The 22,915-nt window shown below is 43.6% G+C and overlaps 1 protein-coding gene across 3 annotated transcripts in view; it reads right to left on the reverse strand.

Moving 5' to 3' along the window:
* Positions 1-1,318: 1,318 nt before the first annotated feature.
* Positions 1,319-22,915, reverse strand: part of NUP153 (nucleoporin 153) — a 143,793-nt gene continuing 122,196 nt past the window's right edge. For 2 of the 3 annotated variants that reach the window (XM_077492243.1, XM_077492241.1), the window contains 4 exons: positions 22,161-22,865; positions 20,892-21,161; positions 9,244-9,412; positions 1,319-2,378 (listed from right to left, as the gene is read on the reverse strand). In XM_077492243.1, the coding sequence (XP_077348369.1) occupies positions 2,309-2,378; positions 9,244-9,412; positions 20,892-21,161; positions 22,161-22,865 (1,214 nt within the window). In that variant the 3' untranslated portion in view covers positions 1,319-2,308. The remainder of the gene's footprint in view (positions 2,379-9,243; positions 9,413-20,891; positions 21,162-22,160; positions 22,866-22,915) is intronic. The other variant, XM_077492242.1, reaches the window with a different exon arrangement.

The following is a 22,915-nucleotide window of genomic DNA, read 5'->3' on the forward strand; positions in this document are numbered from 1 at the left end:
CTTGGCTGCATCTCTGATCAGTCTTCTCCTTGTCTGAGCTGAAAGTTTAGAGGGACGGCCAGGTCTTGGTAGATTTGCAGTGGTCTGATACTCCTTCCGTTTCAAAATGATCGCTTGCACAGTGCTCCTTGGGATGTTTAAAGCTTGTGAAATCTTTTTATATCCAAATCCGGCTTTAAACTTCTCCACAACAGTATTACGGACCTGCCTGGTGTGTTCCTTGGTCTTCATGATGCTCTCTGCGCTTTCAACAGAACCCTGAGACTATCACAGAGCAGGTACATTTATACAGAGACTTGATTACACACCGGTGGATTCTATTTATCACCATCAGTCATTTAGGACAACATTGGATCATTCAGAGATCCTCGCTGAACTTCAGGAGTGAGTTTGCTGCACTGAAAGTAAAGGGGCCGAATAATTTTGCACGCACCACTTTTCAGTTTTTTATTTGCTAAAAAAAGTTTAAATTATCCAATAGATTTAGTTTCACTTAAAGAGGAAGTAAACCCTTCCAAACAACTTGGACCTATAGGTAAGCCTAGATTAAGGCTTACCTGTAGGTCCAAGCAATATCTCCTAAACCTATATGGTTTAGGAGATATTTGCCCGAAAATGGGCACCGCTGTCTACGGCGCATGCGCGGGAGTGACGTCATCGAGGCTGCGCCGCTGTGATTCGTCGGAGCTGCGAGACGCCACCAGCAACATGGATGCGGCGGACTACAGGGGACAGCGGCGACTTCGCTGGCTCCTGTGTCAGGTAAGTGACACATAATGAGCTACTATGCGATGCATAGTAGTCCATTATGCTTTACCTTTGCAGGGAAAAAAAGAGGAAGTAAACCCATCAGGGTTTACTTCCTCTTTAACAATTGTGTCCCTCTTGTTGGTGAATCTTCACAAAAAATAAAAATGTTATATCTTTATGTTTGAAGCCTGAAATGTGGCAAAAGGTTGAAAAGTTCAAGGGGGCCAAATACTTTCGCAAGGCACTGTATATTATCCAGCCTGTCGCCCAACTAACCCTGGTAAAAAGAGCAACAAAGGGTCACCCAGCAAGAGATAGCTAGGTCCTTATGCCTCGACACAAAACTGAACTGCTTATGATGGTGGGCTAGACCACTAGAAAGGGCTGCCCAGAGGCAGCGCTTAGTTAACTGGTCTGGTGTGCTACTCCTGAAGGTGTTCCTATAATCCTACAATCAAGATTGCTGGGCTGTGTCTTTCCATGAATGTATGAGAAATTGCTTTATGTTACATGTTTAAATTCAAAATAAGGATGTGCACAACATAAACATTGGTAGAGTTAAAACAAGTTGTATTTTATCATTTTATTGATGGCATTTATCCAATGGTTTTACATGTTAAACTGTTATACTGTAATAAACATGGCTTTAATATTAAACTTACTAATTATCCAAAGTCACCACAGTCCATTTGTGTAAATATAAAAATATATACTTAATATTTTGTACAATACTGGTTTTTGGTCCAAACAAAAATGGATCAGAAAAGCCAATAACCTAATACCTTAAAGAACTTCCAATTTTCTTTAAAGACTATTTGAATGGAATTAGGCAACTTTGAATAATGAGATTTACATACAATAAAATTTGAGACATATCTAAACAAAAAAAAAAAAAATTGCTGCAACACAAAATTAAAAGTTCAAGTTCACAGATTTAGGTTATGTTGAAAAGTATGCCGAAACAAAAATTATATTTACATGAATATCATAAAGGAAAAAGGCGAACATGAAGTAGAATAGAAAAAGAGAAATGCATATCTTAGAAGAACTACATATCTAACAAGTCTAGAGCAAAGGACCATTCTTGACTCAATCTTTCGCTATCAGAAAGGTTTTGGTGCACAACACACTCAAAATCACACATACACCAGCACAACGAGGCATAGAAATCGCTCATCTTCATCATCCTCTACACTATACATACCGCAATTCCTCCCATATAATTACAATTTCAAAGCGTCAGTAAAATAGTGGTGCAGATGAAAAAAGGTACTTATTATACAAAAGCCATTCGCTGTGCGCTCTATATTTGCTTGTATAGCCAGATCATGCCAAGTCAGGTACTTTAAAGATGACAGATTTGGATATTTTGTGTAATAATTTCCCCATCACCAAATGTGTTTTTTTGAATTGGGAGAAGAGAAAGGGGCGGGTGGGACTTTCAGCTCATGATGTCCTTGGACAGATCTGACTTCAACTAAACACAGCATGAGGTACACTCCAGTATTTGCACAAAGCAGGACACCATTTCTCAGAAGCAACTGATGACTCGGATGCATCAATTTTTTCTTCGTCTAGCAGTCCTAATTTTCCGATTAGCGATTTGGGGTGTTGTCTTTCCATTACTCCTGTGAAGAGAAAAATAATATAAGGTGACATACCTCAACATTAGGAATGCGCTGATACCAACGAGTACAAATACTTTTTTTTTTAGTACTCGCCGATATCTGCCGCAACTTTTTTTTATTTATACCTCAGTCAGCAATGGTACAAAGCATTAAAAATGAAATACTTTTTTTTATATATATTAGTGCTCTTTCAATGCGAAACGTGTAAAAAGATGTTAAAGTGTAAAAATATTAATGAACAAAGCAAACAAAAAAAGTTAATTCTTAATAGTTTATAAAACAGAAGTCAACGAAAAAAAAAAAGCAGGAAACTGAAATGTAGGAGAATAAGGAGTTGATAAGGCTGGTTGTAGCGTAGATTAAAGGGATAATAAGGGGTTAAACAGGAACAATTTAATAAAAAATGTTTTTTACATGACAGGTTGCTTTAACCACTTGCCGACCGTGCTATAGCCGAATGATGGCTGCGGTGCGGTCTGATAACTCTGGGAGGGCATACTAGGACGTTCTCCTTGAGAACATCCGTGACTGGACGCAGCGCATCACGGTAAACGGCCGATGATGGCGGGCATTTACCATGTGATCGCTCAGTCAAATGACAGAGCGATCACTAGTAAACAAACCGGCATCATTTCTGGTTCTTCTCTCCCCTCTGTACAGTGTGAGGGGAGAGACCAGTGGCAGCAGTGCAGTGCCCACAGCGCTATGTGCCCATTGCAGCCAGCCATCCATGCTCAGCCCCCACCCAGCCGTACTCATTCATGCTCAGCCATCCCCATCCACGGCTCATCTATGCCATTACAGTGCCTCACAAAAGTGTAATAGGTAGTCATACTAGATTTGAAACTTATGCCCCTAGAACACCTGACAGTGCTCCCTGCATGTTGGTCCTCTGTATGTGACCACATACTCAGGGGGAGTAGGAGAATCTATTTTGCATAGACAACCTTGTGTAAAAAAAAAAAAAAAAAAAAAAAAAGTGAATTTTCCAAAAACTCGTAGGGGAAAAAAAAAAAAAAAAAAAAAAAAAAAAAAAAAATGTTCAAAAGACTTGATATGCTTCAGGTTATACATTGGGTTGTTTTCTTTAAAAAATTGGGTAATTTTTGGGGCATTTCCATTGTCCTGGTTCTCCAGGGCCTTCAAAAGTTTAAGGTAGTCAAGAAATTATATGTATAATTTATGCTCCTAGAATACCTGACGATGCGCCCTGCATGTTGGGCCTCTCTATGTGGCCACGGTGTGTAAAAGTCTAAAATGTGGTATCGCCATACTCCGGAGGAGTAGTAGAAGAATTTGTTTTGGGGTGTCATTTGTGCTATGCATATGCTAGCAGTGTGTGTGTGAGAAATAACCCACTAATAATTTTGCAAAGAATTGTGGGAAAAAATTACAACTTCAAAAAACTCACCATGCCTCTTACTAAATACCTTGGAATGTCTACTTTACAAAAAGGGGTAATTTGGGGGGTATTTGTACTTTCCTGGCTGGTTAGGGTCTCAAGAAATGATAGGCCATCAGTACTTCAGGTGTGATACATTTTCAGAGATTGGCACCATAACTTGTGAACTTTCACAAAGACCAAATAACATACACCAATTTGGTTTATTTTACCAAAGATATGTAGCGGTATAAATTTTGGCCAAAATATATGAAGAAAAATTTTATAACAGAAACAAAGAAAAATGCATTTATTTACAGAATTTTTGGTCTTTTTTTCTTTTATAGAGCAAAAAAATATATAAAAAACCCAGCGGTGATTAAATACCACCAAAAGAAAGCTCTATTTGTGTGGAAAAAGGGACAAAAAATTCATATAGGAACAGTGTTGTATGACTAAAGTAATGGTCATTCAAATTGTGAGAGCACCGAAAGCTGAAAATTGGTCTGTTTAGGAAGGGGGTTTAAATACCCAATGGTCAAGTGGTTAAACTGAGTTAAAGAGGAAGTAAACCCTCTCTACAAAAAAAACAAAAAAAACAACCAACACCCTGCAGGACAAAGGCATAATGAATTAGGCTCGGTTCACACAGTGGGGGGCACGACTTGCAGCGCGACTCACAGACGCGACCTGCACACGATCAGCTGCGACTTGCAAAACGACTTCTGTATAGAAGTCAATGCAAGTCGCCTGAAGTCGCCGCAAAAGTAGTACAGGAACCTTTTTTCTAAGTCGGAGCGACTTGAGTCGCTCCTATTAGAATGGTTCCATAGTACAGAACGGAGCGCGACTTGTCAGGCCGCGAAGTCGCCTGGACAAGTCACCCCTGTGTGAACCGAGCCTTACTTAACTGAGATCGAAGCCCCCCGAAGCGATCCTCGTTCACCTCCGTTGTCACCACCATGATACCCGGACTTCCATGTAACACTGTAACGGTGCGGTGACTGGCCAGAGCAGCGATGACATCACTCCAGCGCATGCGTGTGGAAGGCGTCAGTGACGGCATGACCGCCTTCACCAACGTTACGCTTAGTGCACCTGCACCGTGGACACACTTAACCCCTTGATCACCCCCTAGTGTTTAACCCCTTCCTGCCATGTATACAGTAATCAGTGGCTATTTATAGCACTGATCGATGTATAAACGACAATGGTCCCAAAATAGTGTCAAAAGTGTCCACCATAATGTTCGTCATTACCAGTAAAAAATAAATAAAAATGCCATAAATCTATCCCTATTTTGTAGATGCTACAACATTTGCGCAAACCAATCAATATACGCGTATTTCGATTTTGAACCAAAACTATATGAAGAATACATATCGGCCTAAACTGAGGAAAAGGAAGGGGGTAAATCCTTCCGGGGCTGAAGTGGTTAACTTTGGATAGCAAAATACTTTTCTGCTGGTAAAAACCTTATAAAGCCCACTTCCTGTTTCTTGTCTAGTAAAAAGCCTAGGCTTACGACATCATTCACAGCTCTCTCTTGTGGGAGTTTGCCAGGAAGGGAGGGGGATGAGTCAAAAGAGGACCAAAGAGGCAGGTGTGCCTCTGTGTCAATCCCAGAAGAGAACAGCCAGCAGCTGAAGCTGCCCACAGTTAAAATGGATGCAGCCAGACTCAATGGAGGGAGATTTCTGCAGCATATTTGGCAAGTACAGAATATATAAGATATGCAAAGTGGTTGGAGGGAAGCTTCAGAATGGCAAAAAAATGTAAGGACATGCGGCCCCGCTCCTTAACAGCTGGCTTTTTTTAAGGTTACATTTTAGCCGTCAGTGGGGGAATCCCGCTGACAGATGAAACTACTAAGCCTAAGACCCCTTGCACAATGGGACCTCGACGGTAAAGTGCCGCTATTTTTAGCAGCCCTTTACCATCGTTTTTGGCTCCTAGTGGGGCAGTTTTAAACCCCGCTAGCGGCTGAAAAGGGGTTAAAACTACCCGCAAAGCACCGCTACAGCAGCGGTGCCCATTCAGATCAATGGGCAGGAGCAGTTTAGGAGGGGTGTATACACCGCTCCAAAGATGCTGCTTGCAGGAGTTTTTTTTTTATGTCCCGCAAGCGCACCGCTCCAGTATGAAAGCCCTCAGATTATCACACTGGAGTGACAGGAGAGGCACTTTACAGGCGCCATTTTTAGCGATGTAGCGCCTCAGTGTGAAAGGGGTCTTAAAGTATTGGTTTCAGGCAGTGTTAATTTCACTGACCAAAACATTTCCGTAGACTAAATTAAAACGAACTACTAAAATATGACAAACTATTGAGAGGGCTAAAATACGTCAAACTAAAATGGCATTTTAGACAAAAAACTAAAATGGGACTAAAACTAAAATGGCATAGTCAAGACAAACTAAATTAAAGTTTGATGTAAAAAATGAACATGGTCTGGAGTGAATGTTCATAACGCAATACAATAACATTTGATTTTTTACTTCAGCAGTATATAAGGAGTTTGGAAATCGCAGAGAAATGCTTAACCACTTCTGGACCAAGCCTGTGTTTGACATTTGTCAAAATCTGTATTTTTTGCTAGAAAATTACTTAGAAACCCAGAAACTTAGCACAGACTCCAATACTATTTTTTGGGGTTGGAAGAGACTTTTTTTAAATTAAAAAAAGAAAAACTAATTTTTTTTCTATAAAATGAAAGATAATGTTATGCTGAGTAAATTGACATCCAACATGTCCGGCTTCAAAATTGCGCACGCTCGTGGAACTTTGTACAGGTTACCAGTCTAGAGTTACAGAGGAGGTCTTAGGCTAGAATTATTGCACTCGCTCCAATTATGGCGACGAAACCTAAAGTGTGGTTTGAACACCGTTTACATATAGGGGGCGCGACTTGCGTATGCGTTCGCTTAAGAGCGCAAACTGAGAGGCATTAGGCGCTTTAAAAAAAAAAACAAAAAAAACCCACATACTTATTTTACTTTATTTTTTTTACTTTTACACTGTCTTATAAAAGTGATAAAAAAAAAAAAAATAAAAAAAAAAAAAGGGCCTCTATTGTGAGATCGGAGGTGAAAAAAGATCTCAAATTTACTTTTAAAAGCAATAAAATATAAATAAAATTGTCCCTCGAAGGCAGGAAGTAACGTTTGATGTCCCTCCAAGGGCATAGAGTCGGGTGGGGGCCATCTTGCCCTCAGTAGACTTCCTGCCAATCCCTCACAGGGATCGGATCGTTTCCGTTGCTACCCACGGCTCAGACAGGCGGCAGTAGGGTGGGGCACCCTCGCACCGAATCCGCCACTGAAACCACTTTCATGCTAAAGCAGACCGTTTGCCGTTTAAAAAAATACTGGGGTTATGGCAGCTATCTGCTGCCCTAACCCCGGCATTTAAAAAGGCAAAGTAGTGCCTTATATCCACGGTGGGCAACCTGGAAGTGGTTAAGTAATGCATTACAATTTAAAGCGGGAGTCCGCCGGGAGTTCCGCCGTTTTTTGTTTTTTTTTAAAAGCCAGCAGCTACAAATACTGCAGCTGCTGACTTTTAAAATAATGACACTTACCCGCCCATCGCGCCCGCGATGTTGGCACCCGAAGCCGATCTCTCGATCGTCTCTCGGGTGCTGCCGCCGCCATCTTGGGTATGGGAATCAGGAAGTGGAGCCTTTTGGCTTCATTTCCCGGTTCCCTACTGCGCATGCGCAAGTGGCGTTGCGCAATAAGGATGGTCCCCGCTGCCTCTGGGATCCGTGCGTTTCCCAGCAGGCAACCTTCGGAAAGGGGCGTAGATTCTGCGGAAAGGGGCGTACCTTCTGCAGAATCTACGCCGGAAGTGGGTGCAGATACCTGTACTGTACAGGTACCTGCACCCCCCTCCCCCCTAAAAGGTGCCAATTGTGGCGCGGGAGGGGGGGGGGGGGGATTCCAATGAGCGGAAGGTCCACTTTAGGGTGGACCTCCGCTTTAACTACACCAATTCAATTTTAGACTAAAAATGAGTTAGTTGACTAAAACGTGTTGAAGATTTAGTATAGATATTCCTGCAAATGCATAGTACCGGCACTGATACCAGTATTGGTATCGGTGCAACCCTACTCTAGATAAACACTGTGCAAAGTTAGTGAGTGAGGGACATCACTTATGGTGTCAGCAATAAAAAGCAGTCTTCTCCCACCCTACAATAAAGTTATGGTGTTTGATCTTCAGCCCGTTATTGCTGCCTGCCTACAGTGACTGTGGTCACCTCCAACCAGCCAACCCTCACCTGCTATAGCTGTTTGGGTTTTGTGTGTAACCGATGCCTTGCATCATAAGCCTAACCACCATGTGGTCACACATCTGATAATTGACATGGGGCAGAACGTCTTGCTGAAATGGGTGCCCTCAGCTCACACTCTAATGGCACAAGTGCTGCTATCACAGTGTCCTATAATGTGGCAGATGTCTGCAACTTGAAATGATGCTGCCCTCTGATCCCAGGATCTCTCCAATATTTGGAGTTTTTCCTAGCTCCATCAGGTGTGGCCAGCTACTCTGCCGTTTTGGCAGAGGTTTTTACTAGAGTTAGGCAAGACTTTATGGCCCAAACTACTGACGGATCACAGAGGACACAAGCATCCCCTGTATTGGTCATATACCTGCAGCCTTGCCAGCATAAGACAACTACTGCGGATATTGTCCGATTTTGAGTCACAATGCCCTGTACTCAAAAATTTCTGAGACAGGATTAGCAAGGGGATTACCCATCCTGGCTTCACACTTTAAGATAGGCATATAAAACCACAAAGGTCTTCAAGGACAGTACTCTGCACCAGGCAGACCATAGCCTTGGACCTGTAAAGAATACTGCAGCTAACTCCATATGTTGAACTACAATCCAAGAGGAGAGCCCTCAGTAGGACCCAGTGTAGGAAGCAACATTACAATCTGGTCCTGCATTTTCAGAGTCCGGGTATGGTCCCATGGCCAAGCCAAGAAGTCAATCTCGAAATTGCATGAAGTGCCACAGTGGCTATGCAGCAGCCGAATGAAGGAAATCATCCTGGATCATCATCACAACAAAGACCGAGATAACAACTTACCCTCTTTATTAGAGGTTTCTCTCAGAGAGAAGGTCCATCATCCAAGGACACCACAAAAAAAAAAAAAAAAATCTTTTTTTTTTAATTTAAAGACTAGCTGGGGAGTGGGAAGGGTTATATATAGGTGTGCACACACCTGAAGGTAGCTGCAAATAACCCAGTCATAATGACTAAAGTGCATGTATCCTGTATGACTAGAGTAAGTGCAGCATTGCAGAAAGAAAAGGGGGGGGGGGGAGGAGCAGCCACCCTTCTAGGACACTAGCAAAAAACAGGCATGCTGGTATTGGGAGGGAGCCTGCATTTGTTTTGTTTTTTTGGGGCCATATCCTCCTTAGGTATGTGAATTGAAAACAGGGAATATACTGTTTGAGAAAATTATGCTTACCCCAAATTAAATGATGGAGTCTGATTAAATGATGGAGTCTGATTAAATGGAAATCCAGTATTTGCAGGCTGTGCTGGGTTAGCACCAGGATTTGAACCAAAAGTAAATACTCCTGTTGAGCTTGCACCACCAAAGTTGAAGTTTGAACCTCCAAATGGAAAAGAACCACCTGAAACAAAAAGGTTTGTTAGCATAAGACAGCAAGCGTTTCAAAATGATGTTTAAAATTATACAGTCCATACAGTGACTAGGAGCAGAAAGGTTACCAAATCGAAATAGTGTCCCATGTTTCAGATAAGTACTGAAAAAAAATGGGACTTAAAGTGGTTGTAACGATAAAGGGGAGGGGGGTGCCTGGTTGATCCTGCCTGCTTGTGTCTGCTGACCACGATAATCATGGCTGCTGATCCATAATACCTACAGTCAGTTTACATGCTTCCACAATCCTGCTTTAAGTCTCTCCCTTTCTGCAAGTTCTGATGCCTGTGTGTGGGAGTCGATCTCCCCACCCTCTTCCCTCCTGCAGCTTGAAAATACCATTGATAACTGCCATCCTCTCCGTATTTTCAGATCTAAAGTACCGTATATACTCGAGTATAGGCCGACCCGAATATAAGCCGAGGCCCCCAATTTACCCCCAAAAAAACTGGCAAACTTATTGACTCGTGTATAAGCCGAGGGTGAGACATGCCTGTCCATCCCTGTGTGTGTGTCCGTCCATCCCTGTGTGTCCGTCCATCCCTGTGTGTCCGTCCATCCATCCCTGTGTGTGTGTGTGTCCATCCATCCATCCATCCCTGTGTGTGTGTGTGTGTGTGTCCATCCATCCATCCATCCCTGTGTGTGTGTGTGTGTGTGTCCATCCATCCATCCATCCCTGTGTGTGTGTGTCTCCATCCATCCATCCCTGTGTGTATCCATCCATCCCTGTGTGTGTGTGTGTCTCCATCCATCCATCCCTGTGTGTATCCATCCATCCCTGTGTGTGTGTGTGTCTCCATCCATCCCTGTGTGTGTGTGTGTCTCCATCCATCCCTGTGTGTGTGTGTGTCTCCATCCATCCCTGTGTGTGTGTGTGTCTCCATCCATCCGTGTGTGTGTGTGTCTCCATCCATCCCTGTGTGTGTGTGTGTGTGTGTGTGTGTGTGTGTGTGTCCAGCCTACCTGTGTCCCGAGCCTTTGTCCCGAGCCTCCGTCCCGTGTCGTGCCTTGCCTTCGTCCCGTCCCGTCCCTTGCCTTGCCTCCGTCCCGTGCCCTCTTCGTCGGCGGCCATTGTAAAATTCAAAAGCCGCGCCTCCTCCTTCGCCTGTGATAGGCGGAACACTGAATTTCCCAGCAGCCTGTGTTCCGCCTATCACGGACGTCGTATCATCCTCGTCCGTAGTACGAGGATGATACGATGTCCGTGATAGGCGGAACACAGGCTGCTGGGAAATTCAGTGTTCCGCCTATCACAGGCGAAGGCGGAGCCGGAGGCGCGGCTTTTGAATAGAATGGCCGCTGTCTGTCTGCTCGACACGCTGATCGAGCGGGCAGACAGCGATGACTCGAGTATAAGCCGAGGGGGGCACTTTCAGCCTCAAAAAAGAGGCTGAAAATCTCGGCTTATACTCGAGTATATACGGTACCGTTTAAAAACAAAACAAAAAACCCATTTGAATCCTAAAAATAGCTCCTCTCACAGCACCGATATGCAGTCACGTGACCTTCCCATGCTGGCCGGCTGACAGCAGGGGAGTAGCTTAGCCACTCGGTCTGTATTCCTTAGATCGGGAAAGGAGAGCGGAGGAGCAAATGTGACAGCACAGAGGTGGTGTGAAATAAAGTATTTAGGATTAGAATTTTAACAAGACGGACACACCGTACTTTAGATCTTAACTACTTCCCATACGGCCAATGTACATATACGGCCAGGTGGGAGCGCTCTACTTCTGAGTGGACGTTCCTGAACGTCCTTCAGAAGTAGGAGGATTCGCCCCCCGTCACGGCACATCTCGGATCGACAGGAGGGCTCTGCGATTGGCCCTCCTGATCACATGACGGCCATGTCCAATCACGGCCGTCATGCGATGTAAACAGCCGGTTGCTAGGCAATCGGCTCTCCTCACACGGAAGTCGTCGCTGAGGAGAGGAGAACGGATCGCTGCAGTCAGCTGGTGATCAGTGAGTATGAGCTGTTTTTTACAGCTTTTTACTCACTGATCACCAGTCTAGTGAAAACACACGTCACCACACAGTGTAAACACAATGTCCCCAAAACACACATGTCCCCAAATAATAAAAAACACATGTCCCCCACATATGTCCCACTAAAATCACATGTTCCAATGATTTTCTGCACATGTCTGTGATCACCTGCACACATGTACATGATCATTTGCGTACATATGTTCGTGATCACACAAATCTATTATACACTTGACCAAATTTTTTTTACCAAAGACATGTAGCAGAATACATTTTGGCTTAAATTTATGACAAAATTCGATTTTATTGGATTTCTTTTAAAATAGAAAGAAGAAAATATTGTTTTCCAAATTTCCGCTCTTTTCCGCTTATATCGCAAAAAATAAAAAACGGAGTCGTGAATAAATACCACCAAAATAAAGCTCTATTTGTGCAAACAAAATGATACAAATTTCATTTGGGTACAGCGTAACATGACCGCGCAATTGTCATTGAAATTGCGAGAGCTCTGAAATCTGAAAATTGGGCTGGGAAGGAAGGGGGCGAAAGTGCCCTGTATTGTAGTGGTTAATAAAACAGAGGGGATGGCAATTATTTTAACTACCTGAATACACACATTAAGACGCCTTTCACACTGGGGCATTTTTCAGGCGCTTTAGCGTTAAAAAAGCGCCTGTAAAGCGCTTGAAAGAAGCCTCATCTGCAGTCCCAATGTGAAAGCCCAAGTGCTTTAAGAACCCTTTCACAATGTCAGCGCCCGAAAAACGCTCGTAAAGCGCCGCTTAAACTAGCAGCGCTTTACCAGCGCTTTTTGAGCGTTATTGGGGAGCTTTTAACCCCTGCTAGTGGCCAAATAAAGGGTTAAGAGCGCCCACAAAACGCTGCTGCCAATAGCGTTTTCAGGAGTTTTTCTGGCGTTTTACAGGCGCTTCCCATTGATTTCAATGGGAAGGGGCGCTTTATTCACCACTCCAAAAGCGCTGCAAAGAAGCTGCTTGCAGGACTTTTTTTGACGCCCTGCCAGCGCAGCGTCTTGGTGTGAAAGCACTCGGGCGTTTACATTGGGATTGCAGTTGCAGCTTCTTTCAGGCGTATTTTTTAACGCTAAAGCGCCTGAAAAACGCCCCAGTATGAAAGGGATCTCGGTGTGAAAGCACTCGGGCTTTTACATTGGGATTGCAGTTGCGGCTTCTTTCAGGCGTATTTTTTAACGCTAAAGCGCATGAAAAACGCCCCAGTGTGAAAGGGGTCTAAAACATTTAACATGGAGGAGTTACTAAAAATTGTACCTGTGGGTTTTGGGTAACCATGTCAAAAAAACGCTAAGGGATCACATAGGAGATTACCTGAAACAACTCAATATATACAGTAGCAAAACGTGCCCATTTGTTGAACAGGATGAAGTGCACAAAGTATTGACGACTACATAAGAGTGTGGTGATGCTGTGTCAGCAATTTCATTGCTGGTAAGTGCAGAAAAGTTTTGCTGAATGCAGAAGCGCACGTTGTTGCAGTGTTGGTAAGTCAATTAGTGCACCTTGTCGTTCTAGCAAGCGTAAAAGCATGTGCTGTTTTAGTGTCAAAAGTGTGCATTGTTGCAGTATTAGAAAGCACGTCTATGAAGTAATTTAAGTGCAAAAGTTTGAATTGTGACTGTAGAAGTATGTACCGCAGCAGTATCTGTAAATGCAAATGTGCATGTGAGCAGTGTTTTCTGTGCTCATATACAAAAAAAAATAAAAAATGCACGTTTACTACAGTACTGGAGCGCAAAAGCGCTCCTTGAAGCAGTGTCAGAAAGTGCAAAACAGAGGATGTTGGTATAGTGTTGGCAAGTTCCTGGGCCATGTCAGTTAGTAGAGAAGTGCACAGTAATGTAGGCGTGTGAAGATGTGACTTGATGGGGCATCGGCAAGGGCAGAAGTTCACATCATTGCAGTGCCGGTGAGTGAAGAAAAGGGTGTCAACACAGCTGTGTTGGCTAGTGCAGAAATGTGTGGTACTGGCAAATATTGACATGAATGAAGCTGCATTGTTGAGGAGCGGAAAACTGTGCATTTGTTTGAGTGGAAAAGTGGGAGACTGTAGAACAGATGTGAGTACTGGGTGTGTGGTGGTGCAAGGTTGTCTAATGCAGAAGTGCGCTGGGGCATATAGCAACAGGGTCCCTGCTCGTCAAGTGTGGTCACGAGCGCAGGTCATGTAATAATTGTGACCCGTGTCAGTTGGCTCAATGAGCATAAAAATTAAGTATCTTTGAAATGAAGATGAACGTTTTGCTAAAATTTGCATTAAGTCATTTGGATAGATGTACACTGTGAAAGATAATGAAAGCAGGTGAGAGCTGCAATATGGGGCTTTGGGCAAGATACGATGCCAAGTGCCCTCTTCACTGCACGGTACAGGAAGCCCCACTTTTAAAATGCCTTCAAATACATAAAGATAGGGGGCCCTTATGTATGTGCGTGGAAACAAACATTGGTGGATTTTTAACCACTTGACCTCAGGAAGATTTATGCCCCTCTCATGACAGGCCATTTTTTGACATACGGCACTGGGTTAATTTAACCAACTATTACGCGGTCCTGCAACGTGTCCCAAAAATATGCAAGTCCTTTCTCCACAAATAGAGCTTTTTTTTTTTTTAGATGTTATTTAATCACCTTCACTAGGCAGAACATTTAAAAAACTGCAAAACTGCACAGCAGTGCCCAGGGGGTGGTCCCACTGGCTATAACCCCTCACTCTGCTTCCTGCAGCTCAGTTCATCAGAAAGCAGTACAAACAAATGAGGGTGGGTGCTGTGTCCGTCAATGAACTTCAGAGAAAAGGATTCTATGGCGAGTACAAAAATTCTATTTTCTCCTTCATTGACGGACACAGCTCCTTGAAATCTTGACCTTAGGGTCGTCCCTAGTGTCAAAAAATGAGGGGTGGAAACAGCAAAACAACTTCACGCACAAGAGGAATGCCTCAGAGGAGTTGTCACCTTAAAAACGGCCGCCAACAAAACCTGCGGCCAACGTATGTATCTAAAGATGTGTTCACAAATCCGTAACTTAATGAAAGTGTGAATTGCAACCTTAAACAGCCGCCTGCAAAACCTTGCGGCTAAAGCAAGTAGCCGAAGATGCGCTCACGTCAACTTTGTAAAATTTTGTGAAAGTGTGAACGGACGACCAAGTCGCCGCCTTACACACCTGGGAAACAGACACTTGATGTCGGAAAGCCCAGGAAGTTCCAATTGCCCTGGTGGAATGAGCCGTGACAGGAAAGGGGGACACGCGCCCGTTTAAAGCATAAGCCTGAACCATGATCTGTCTGATCCAAGAGATGGTGGTCGACGAGACAGCCAGACCTTTTTTTCGGACCAGCCAGCAAGAGAAACAGTCTGACCCCCGGAAAGGAGCTGTAGCAGACAGATACACCCATAGAGCCTGGACCACATCCAGGGAATGTAAAGCAACTTTTGGATGTGTCGGCTTAGAGCATAGGGATGGTAACACGATGTTCTCATTTAGGTGAAAGGCCAAAACCACCTTTGGAAGAAACTAAGGCTATGGACGCAGCACCGTCTTATCCTTGTGGAGGACCAAAAGTAGGAGTCTTGCATGACAATGCCGCCAGCTCAGAAACCCTCCTGGCAGATATAATTGCCACTAGAAAAACAACTGAGAAAGTCAACAGGGGAATCTCCCTAACATTTTCAAACGGCGGTTTCTGGAGCACTGACAGCACCAGATTCTGATCCCACAGAGGCAGCAGTGGACAAACCAGAGGGGCTGTGTCAAACCCCTTGCACAAACGCACTCACCAATGAGCAAGCCATCAAGGGACGTGGGGGGGGGGGGGGGGGGGGGGGAGAAACACAGCCAAGGCTGATATCTGCCTCTTGATGGTGCTTAAGACAAGTTGCTGATCCACTCAGTGCAAAAACAGCTGGATCCTGGAAATCAAGTACGTGCGTGGACACCACCCCAACTCACACATGGAGATGTAAGCCTGCCAAGAAGAGGACTTCCGTGCCCTCAGCATACTGGAAATTACAGAGTGACAGACCTCGGTCCATTAGCACCTGGCTTTCAACAGCCATGTCGTTAAAACCAGTGATGGTAAAGCAGGATGAAGCATTGGACCTTGTGATAGAAGGTCCTGTCGCATAGGCAGCTGCCAAGGAATATCCGCCACCAGTCGTACTAGGTCGGCGTACCAAGGACGCCGAGGCCAATCTGGGGCAATCGGAATCACCAGAATTCCCTCGGCCTCTCTGCAGACATGGCAGGAGCTTTAGTGGGTGGGAGGGGGGGGGGGGGGGGGGGGGACGAAGAGGCATAAATCAGCCGATAATGCCCCCATGGAGCCAAACACGTCTGATGCGGCCGCCCAGGGGTCTCGTCCTGGACACAAACCTCTGCACCCTCCGATTGAGCCGAGAGGCCAAGAGATGCACATCTGGTGTGCCCCACTTTAGGCAAATGAGCCGGAATACATCCGGATGCAACAACCATACCCCTTGGTCCAGCATCTGATGACTGGGTAGTCCCCCTGCCAGTTTTCTATGCTCCGGAATGTACGCAGCCAGCACGTGCCACTCTGCCCACTGTATGATGTGAGCAACCTCCCGTGCTGCAGCCGAGCTCCTTGTTCCCGCTTGATGGTTGACATACGCTACCGCTGTGGCGTTGTCCGACTGGATCCTGACCGGATGCCCCTGCAGCCTCTTTGACCATGTGGAGAGGCACCACCTGATCGCCCGAAGCTTGAGCACATTGATCGGCAGGTGGGATTCTTCCAACGTCCAGCAGCCCAACCCCCCCCCAGCCAGTCAGGCTGGCGTCCATTGTGATCACAGTCTAACAAAGAGGAAGGACCGAAGGCCCGGAGACCTCAGCCACCAGAGCAGGGGATCCCTGACTTACTGGCTCATCCGAATTTGACAATCCAGGGATAAACTGAGATTTGTCCCATTTTGATTTTTTTTTTTTTTTTTTTTACGAGACTTGAGTGTAAAATTGAGCGTATGGTACCACCTCGAAAGTGGAGACCCAGGACCTGCAAGCAGAAATGCAGCGACGACAACCTGCGTTCACCAATAACTTCACCGCAGCTTGCAGAGTCCAATCACGATCGAGCGCTGTGCCCTTCTGCAGCAGCTTTTCCACCCGCTGCCGTCAGTCAAATCTGTGGCGGGGTGGGTCCAAGCTTCACTGTCTATAGGACGCAGGCAGTTCAGGAGCGAGCCAGCAGGTGTGCCACCATAGAAGTGACTTTCTATGGTGGCACACAGTGAAAAGGAGGATCAAGGTTTCTCTCTGCAATACCATTCTACAGGGCAAGTACAGTAGGTTTGTTGATTGTAAAGTCATAATTTCTCTTTTAAAACTCTTTCATGTAATGGGTTTCAAAAGTTGAACGATTTGTAAAAATGTAAAAGAAAAGTGTTGGTTCTAAAGCCTAGACATTTTTTACAATAATGCATTCCCTGCATTAAGGTAAAAAATGTTCCAGTATTTGTATCAGCCTCTCACAATCCTTTATTCTTACCAGAGTCCAATTTTCATCCAGCGCTGTGCCAGTTTGAAGTACCTCTTACTCTCACAGAGGCAGCAGTGGTAGGTATTGGCTCCTGCTGTCAATCAAATCCTCTGGGCAGAGAGCAGGGGGTGTGGGTGGAGCTGAGCAGCGCTGTGTGTCACTAGGTGCACACAGCTCATTTCTAGATCAAGCCCACAGGTGTACCACCATAGGAAGCAGCTGCCTATGGTAGCACACTGAAAATAAAAGGAGCCAAGAGTACGGCATGGGACCCGCCTCATGAATTGTGTGCTAGTCTAACTTTCTTTTGGACAGGTAGGTGTGTTTTGTTTATGCCATGTGTGTGTGTGTGGGGGGGGGGGGGGGGTTCTGAGCAGTGTGGACAGCTTTTCTCTTTCTTGAAATAGTATTTTGTTACATAACTAAATATATGGATGTTTTACTTTTTCAAATCATTTATTTGAGCCATACCTTGGTAGCATAGCAATAGCTCATTTTATATACAGGGGGTCCCCTACTTACAAACATCCAACTTACAAATGACTCTTACTTACAAATGGAGGGAGATAACAGGCAGATGAAATCTACCTCTAGGAAGGGAAATTCTCTCCTGTAAGAGTTAATATGGGAAAAAGGTGTCTCCACTGATGCTGTATCACCAATCCTTGGTTTCCTTAATAGCCCAAAATTTTCAAAATCCAATTATCATTGGGACAGAAAGTGAGGTGAAATCTTCTGTACAGGGGCACAGACAGCTAAACAAATGTTCCAGGGGTGATAACCCTTCTCTATGTTATTCAACAAGCTTAAAAATAGATTTTTTGGCTGGATCTATACTTAAAAAATTTACCTGTTCCGACTTACAAACAGATTCAACTTAAAGTGGAAGTAAACCCATCAATTTAAACCGTTAAAAAAAAAAAAAAAAAAAAAAGGCATGCCGGGAATGCTAACTGCACATTGGCTGTGCTCTCAGCCAACAGCCAATCAAACCATTCAATGGTTGGTGCCATAACGAATCACATGTGCAGCACCATAGCAGTTGAAGATTAAACAGAGGCAAAGGTGGCAGCTTCCTTGGCTGAAAACTATAGGGGAGTTTACTTCCACTTTAAGAACAAACCGACAGTCCCTATCTTGTTTGTAACCCAGGACCCCTGTATTGATGTTCTTTTCAATAGTGTTTCTAGAGTTGTAGTATAACAATTTTAAGATTGGCACCTCTGTCCTGAGGAAGCAGCTCCCGCACACTGTGTTGACAGCTGAATAGATCAAGCTTGGTCATCTTCATATGTACAGTAAAACCTTGGATTGCGAGCATAATTCGCTCTGAAAGCATGCTTGTAATCCAAAGCACTTTTATATTAAAAGAGAATTTTCCCATAAGAAATAATGGAAACTCAAAATGATTAGTTCCACAACCATTTATTCATAAGTCCTTCAGTTTAACCCATATAAAGAGATTATAGCAATGTGATAGGTTGTGTAACCATTAAATATCCATCAATGGAAGCCTCCACAGTGGGATTAGAAGCAAAATCCAGCAGGAGCTACAGTGTAGAAGAGCAATCTGGTTACATTTAATGAAGGTACAACATTTAGCAACTCACATGGTTAATTAAAAGAGGCATATCCAAGTATGCAGGCATCAGGGGTAAAGCTGTCTGCAATCGTGACGGGGAAGACTACCCCGCAGTAGAGCGATCTGAAAGCTAAGCGTTGAGTGCAGAGTGGAAGGGACGGATGGTGGTCTGTGTGAACATCTTTACCTCGGATGCCTGTTTTAATCAACCATGTGAGTTTCTAAATGGTGTACCTTCTTTAAACTGTATTGCTACACTTCGAGGCGCCTCTCTTCTCTCATATTTTGGTGTGACGCAACTTGTATATCAAGTCAAAATGTAACAAAAAAAAAAATAAAAAATAAAAAATAAAAAAAATAAAAAAAAAACTTTCCTGGTCTTGCAAAAAGCTCTCAAACCAAGGTTTTACTGTATATGTATGTATATACATTTGAAGTGTCTCTTACCTCTACCTTTAAATGCTGTGGCAATAAAAAATGTGAATGATTTTATATTTGTGTACATTTACAAGTGATGGTTGGTCTCCTGAGCATTATATTTAAAATTCTGCTCCTCTATGCTGCTTTTCAATCCTTACATTGGGACAATACCTTCAGGACAGCACTTTTGGATTATGTTGCCCTAAGCTTCCCTTATACATTGAAAAATACATTTATAACACAGTAGGGATTTGAACAACAGTATGTAAATCAGCCTACAATTTTCACAAAAATAAAAATAAATTTAAAAAAAGTAAGAAGAAGAAAACGAAAGCTTAGTTAAATATTTAGATGTAGCAAAGCATTCAGCCCCACACTACAGGCATCAACCCCTGCACTCCTCTAATGGAAACAGGCTTCCAGCCATCACTGTCTGCTACATAAAGTCCACTTCCAAGAGAAAAAAAAAAAAGAAAAAAAAAAAAAAAACTGCTCTCCATTGAAAACCTTGCAAATGTTTATTGAACTACTCAAAGCACAAATCTATTGACCTGTCCCACATATCTAATGTGTTTCAATCCATCCAGAACTTATTTGTAGAAAGTAGAGCATACTGTATAAGTAAGCGCTGGATGGAAGGAAATGCTGTAGGACAGGTGAATTATGCTTTGAGTGTACTTCCAACATTTTTTTAATAGAGAGCCGTTTCCATTTTTTCTTGTGTGAAAGTGGATCATAAAGTGATTTTTTTTTTACATAAAAAAAAAAAAAAAAAAAAAAGAAAGACTTTACAAAGTTATAATTACCTGCTCTGTTGCAGTGGATTTGCACAAAGCAGCCCTGATCCTCTGCTTCTCTGGTCCCTCTTCGGTGGTCCTGCCCCCTCCTTCCTGTTGAGTGCCCCCATAGCAAGCAGCTTGCTATGGGGGCACCCAAGTCACAGCTCCCCGTGTCCATTCAGACATAGAAACCCTATCCCGCTCCTCTCTCCTCTGATTGACTGACATCGAGTGACAGCTGCGGGAGCCAATGGCGCCGCTGCTGTGTCTCAGCCAATCAGGAGGCAGAGTCTCCGAGACACTTGTGGACATGGCTGGGACTCAGGCAAGTATTAGGAGTGCTGAGGAATGATAGAATGCATTAAGATAAAAGAAAAAAAAAAAAAAAAACACACACACAAGCTTGTGTGTGAAATTCAGCACTAAAAAGGAACCTGATAGCTGCAATCATAGTACACAAATTGCTCATAAACCTTATATTGGTTTTAAAAAAAAAAAAATGGACGTTTGAGAAACAAAGACCGTGTTTTAAAGTGAAGTTTTGGGGGATGAACCCCTTAAATTAGTCTCTATTATGCTGCTGCAGTTGGTGAGGCTGCATCAAGTAAGGGCTGGGAATCCAGGAACTGTGCAATTGTCCTGCGACTGGACGATTAAAGTGGTGGCTCTCAGGTCTAAAGTCACAGATTACCTACACGCAGAGTCACCGTGCCAGCATCCATCTGTGGCTCCTGCTACCTGCTGTTCATGGCGCTTGCAGCACATCATCCAAGGGTCACCCGGCGGTTTTCTGTTCTCTCACTGGACTTGGCAAGCCCGCATCCACTGAGCACTATGCGAGTGTCATTTAAAGAATTTAATCTTAAATACATTTTTATTGCTGTACTTGGAACATGCCTGGTGCTTCTCTCCCCTCTTGCTATCAAGATAAAAACCTTCCGACTTCACAATCACTTTAAATATTCTTTCAAATTCAAAATTGTTTCATTTGTTTCAAATTGTTTCATTCTTGTGCTCTTTTAATTAAAAAATATATTCTGTTTTAAGGGCTTAAAGTGCTACAGGATTTCTTTTGTTAAACATCTACAATACTGAAAAAGAAAGCTCAGAGTAAAACCTGCAGTTAAATTTACTTTAATACATACCAGAAGGGGGAGCTGCAGAGGATCCAAAATTAGGCTGAGTGCTTTGCTGTCCAAAAGCTGGGGACTGTACATTGCTGGTCAACGATCCAAAACTTGGGACAGTCTGAGAACCAGAGGGAAACAATGAACCTGACACAGGTGCACCAAAAGCTGGGGCATTAGTCTGGGGAACAGTTTTCCCAAATGATGGTACAGAACTGGTAGCAGCAAGGCCAGATGCAGGTGGGGCTGACTGACCTGCTCCAAAGACAAATGGAGTTGAGCTGGTACCTGAAAAGGGAAGTACAGAAATGGATTCAGGATTTGACAATATCACAGTATACAATGACTAAAGATTTAAAAATTATTACAATACTGAGTAGCAAGGTGACATTTTCATAAACCTTTATCTAAAAAGTGCATTTAAGGTAAGGCTCAAACATCCACTTGGTAGAATTGAACACAAGAACATGGCAGTTTACCAAATTTGGGAAACGGTTGTTTGATATTAAAAAGCCCAGGAGGCACTCAGATCCAGTAGAGATTCTTGACAGGCAGGGGATGAACTTGCTCTTTGATACCATAAGCATAGGCAATTGCCTGCCTGGGCCAACTAGAGAAAGTAGTAATGTGTAGCGGTGGACCCTTACAGGGTCTTACAGGGTCCACCCAGAATTACAGAAATTAAATCGATCTTACTAAATGAAGCAGTGGCTAAAAGCTGGCCATTCACAATTTATTTGTCCTTCAACCAATAGGTTGAATGAAAAAATGAGGAGTATGTTTAAGTGATAGACGCAAAAGTATATAAAAAACTAATTTTATTTCAAAATAGCAATTGCTGCACAGAGAAGAGTTTTTTATCCTAATGCATTAAACACTAACCTATCTAGCCCTGTAAAGAAAAAAAATTAGAAGCTCTGCACAGGACATGGCCAACAGCTGTGAAATGAATCGTAAGTGACGTCACCCACAGACTTACTATGGGGCTTCCATTGTCATCTGTGTCCTCTGCACCCGCCTCCACAGCAAAGCCGCGGCTGACAGCTCAGCATAGGATCTGGTTGGATTATGTCAGAGGCTTCCAAAAAAAAAAATATATATATATATATATATATATATATATATTTTCTTTACAGTGCTAGAGAGGTTAGTGTTAGAATGCTGCTGGCTATAGATGGAGGGATTTTAGACTTCCACTTTAAGATAAAAATAATAATAATAATAATAATAATCTCCTGGCCTTACAATCACTGCAAAACAAAAAATAAACCTGAACAGGCAGTTTACCTGTTGAATTGGAGGTATTTGTCCCGCCAAAGGTAAAGCCAGTAGCAGCTGGTGCTGAAGCACTTGCACCAAACACAAAAGGGGTAACAGCAGCTGGAGCTGTACTTGTAGACGTTTCTGCTGGTTTACTCTCTTGGCCAGCGAAAGCAAACGTTGATTTGGATTCATTGCCACTGCCGAACACAGAGCCACCTGCTGTAGTAGTAGTAGTAGGCTGCCCAAAAACAAAGGGTACACTGGGTTGGTTGGTAGATGTACTCGAATTGCCAAATAAAGCGTTGGAACTTGCCGAAGTGTTTGTGGGAGCTGCACTTCCAAACACATTGCTAGAACTTGATGTATTCACAGAGGCCACATTGCCAAAGACAATACTGGAACTGGTTGGAGTCCCTGAAGCTGGAGCACTTCCAAATATACTGCTAGAACCTGCAGGAGTGTTCGAAGACAGGGCCCCACCAAACACATTGTTAGAACCAGCAGGTGCGGTCAATGAAGTTGCACTGCTCAATACAGTACTAGAAGGTGCAGGGGTAGTACCAGCTGGAGCAGCAGTGTTGGACTGTACAGCACTGCCAAATACATTACTAGAACTTGTCTGAGGAACACTGCCAAATACACTGCTGGAACTTCCAATACTACTAGATTGAGGGGCACTCGAGGATCCACTCCCTTGAAAGCCAAACACTGGCTTTGAAGAACCTGTTTCTTTGTGGGAAAAAAAGAAATAAAGCTGTAATATCAAAAAAATGAAAACG

The sequence above is a fragment of the Lithobates pipiens genome, unplaced genomic scaffold, assembly GCF_037356315.1.
Source record: "Lithobates pipiens isolate NorthernLeopardFrog02 unplaced genomic scaffold, aLitPip1_a1.2 Scaffold_19, whole genome shotgun sequence".
In the NCBI taxonomy this organism is placed as follows: Eukaryota; Metazoa; Chordata; class Amphibia; order Anura; family Ranidae; genus Lithobates; species Lithobates pipiens.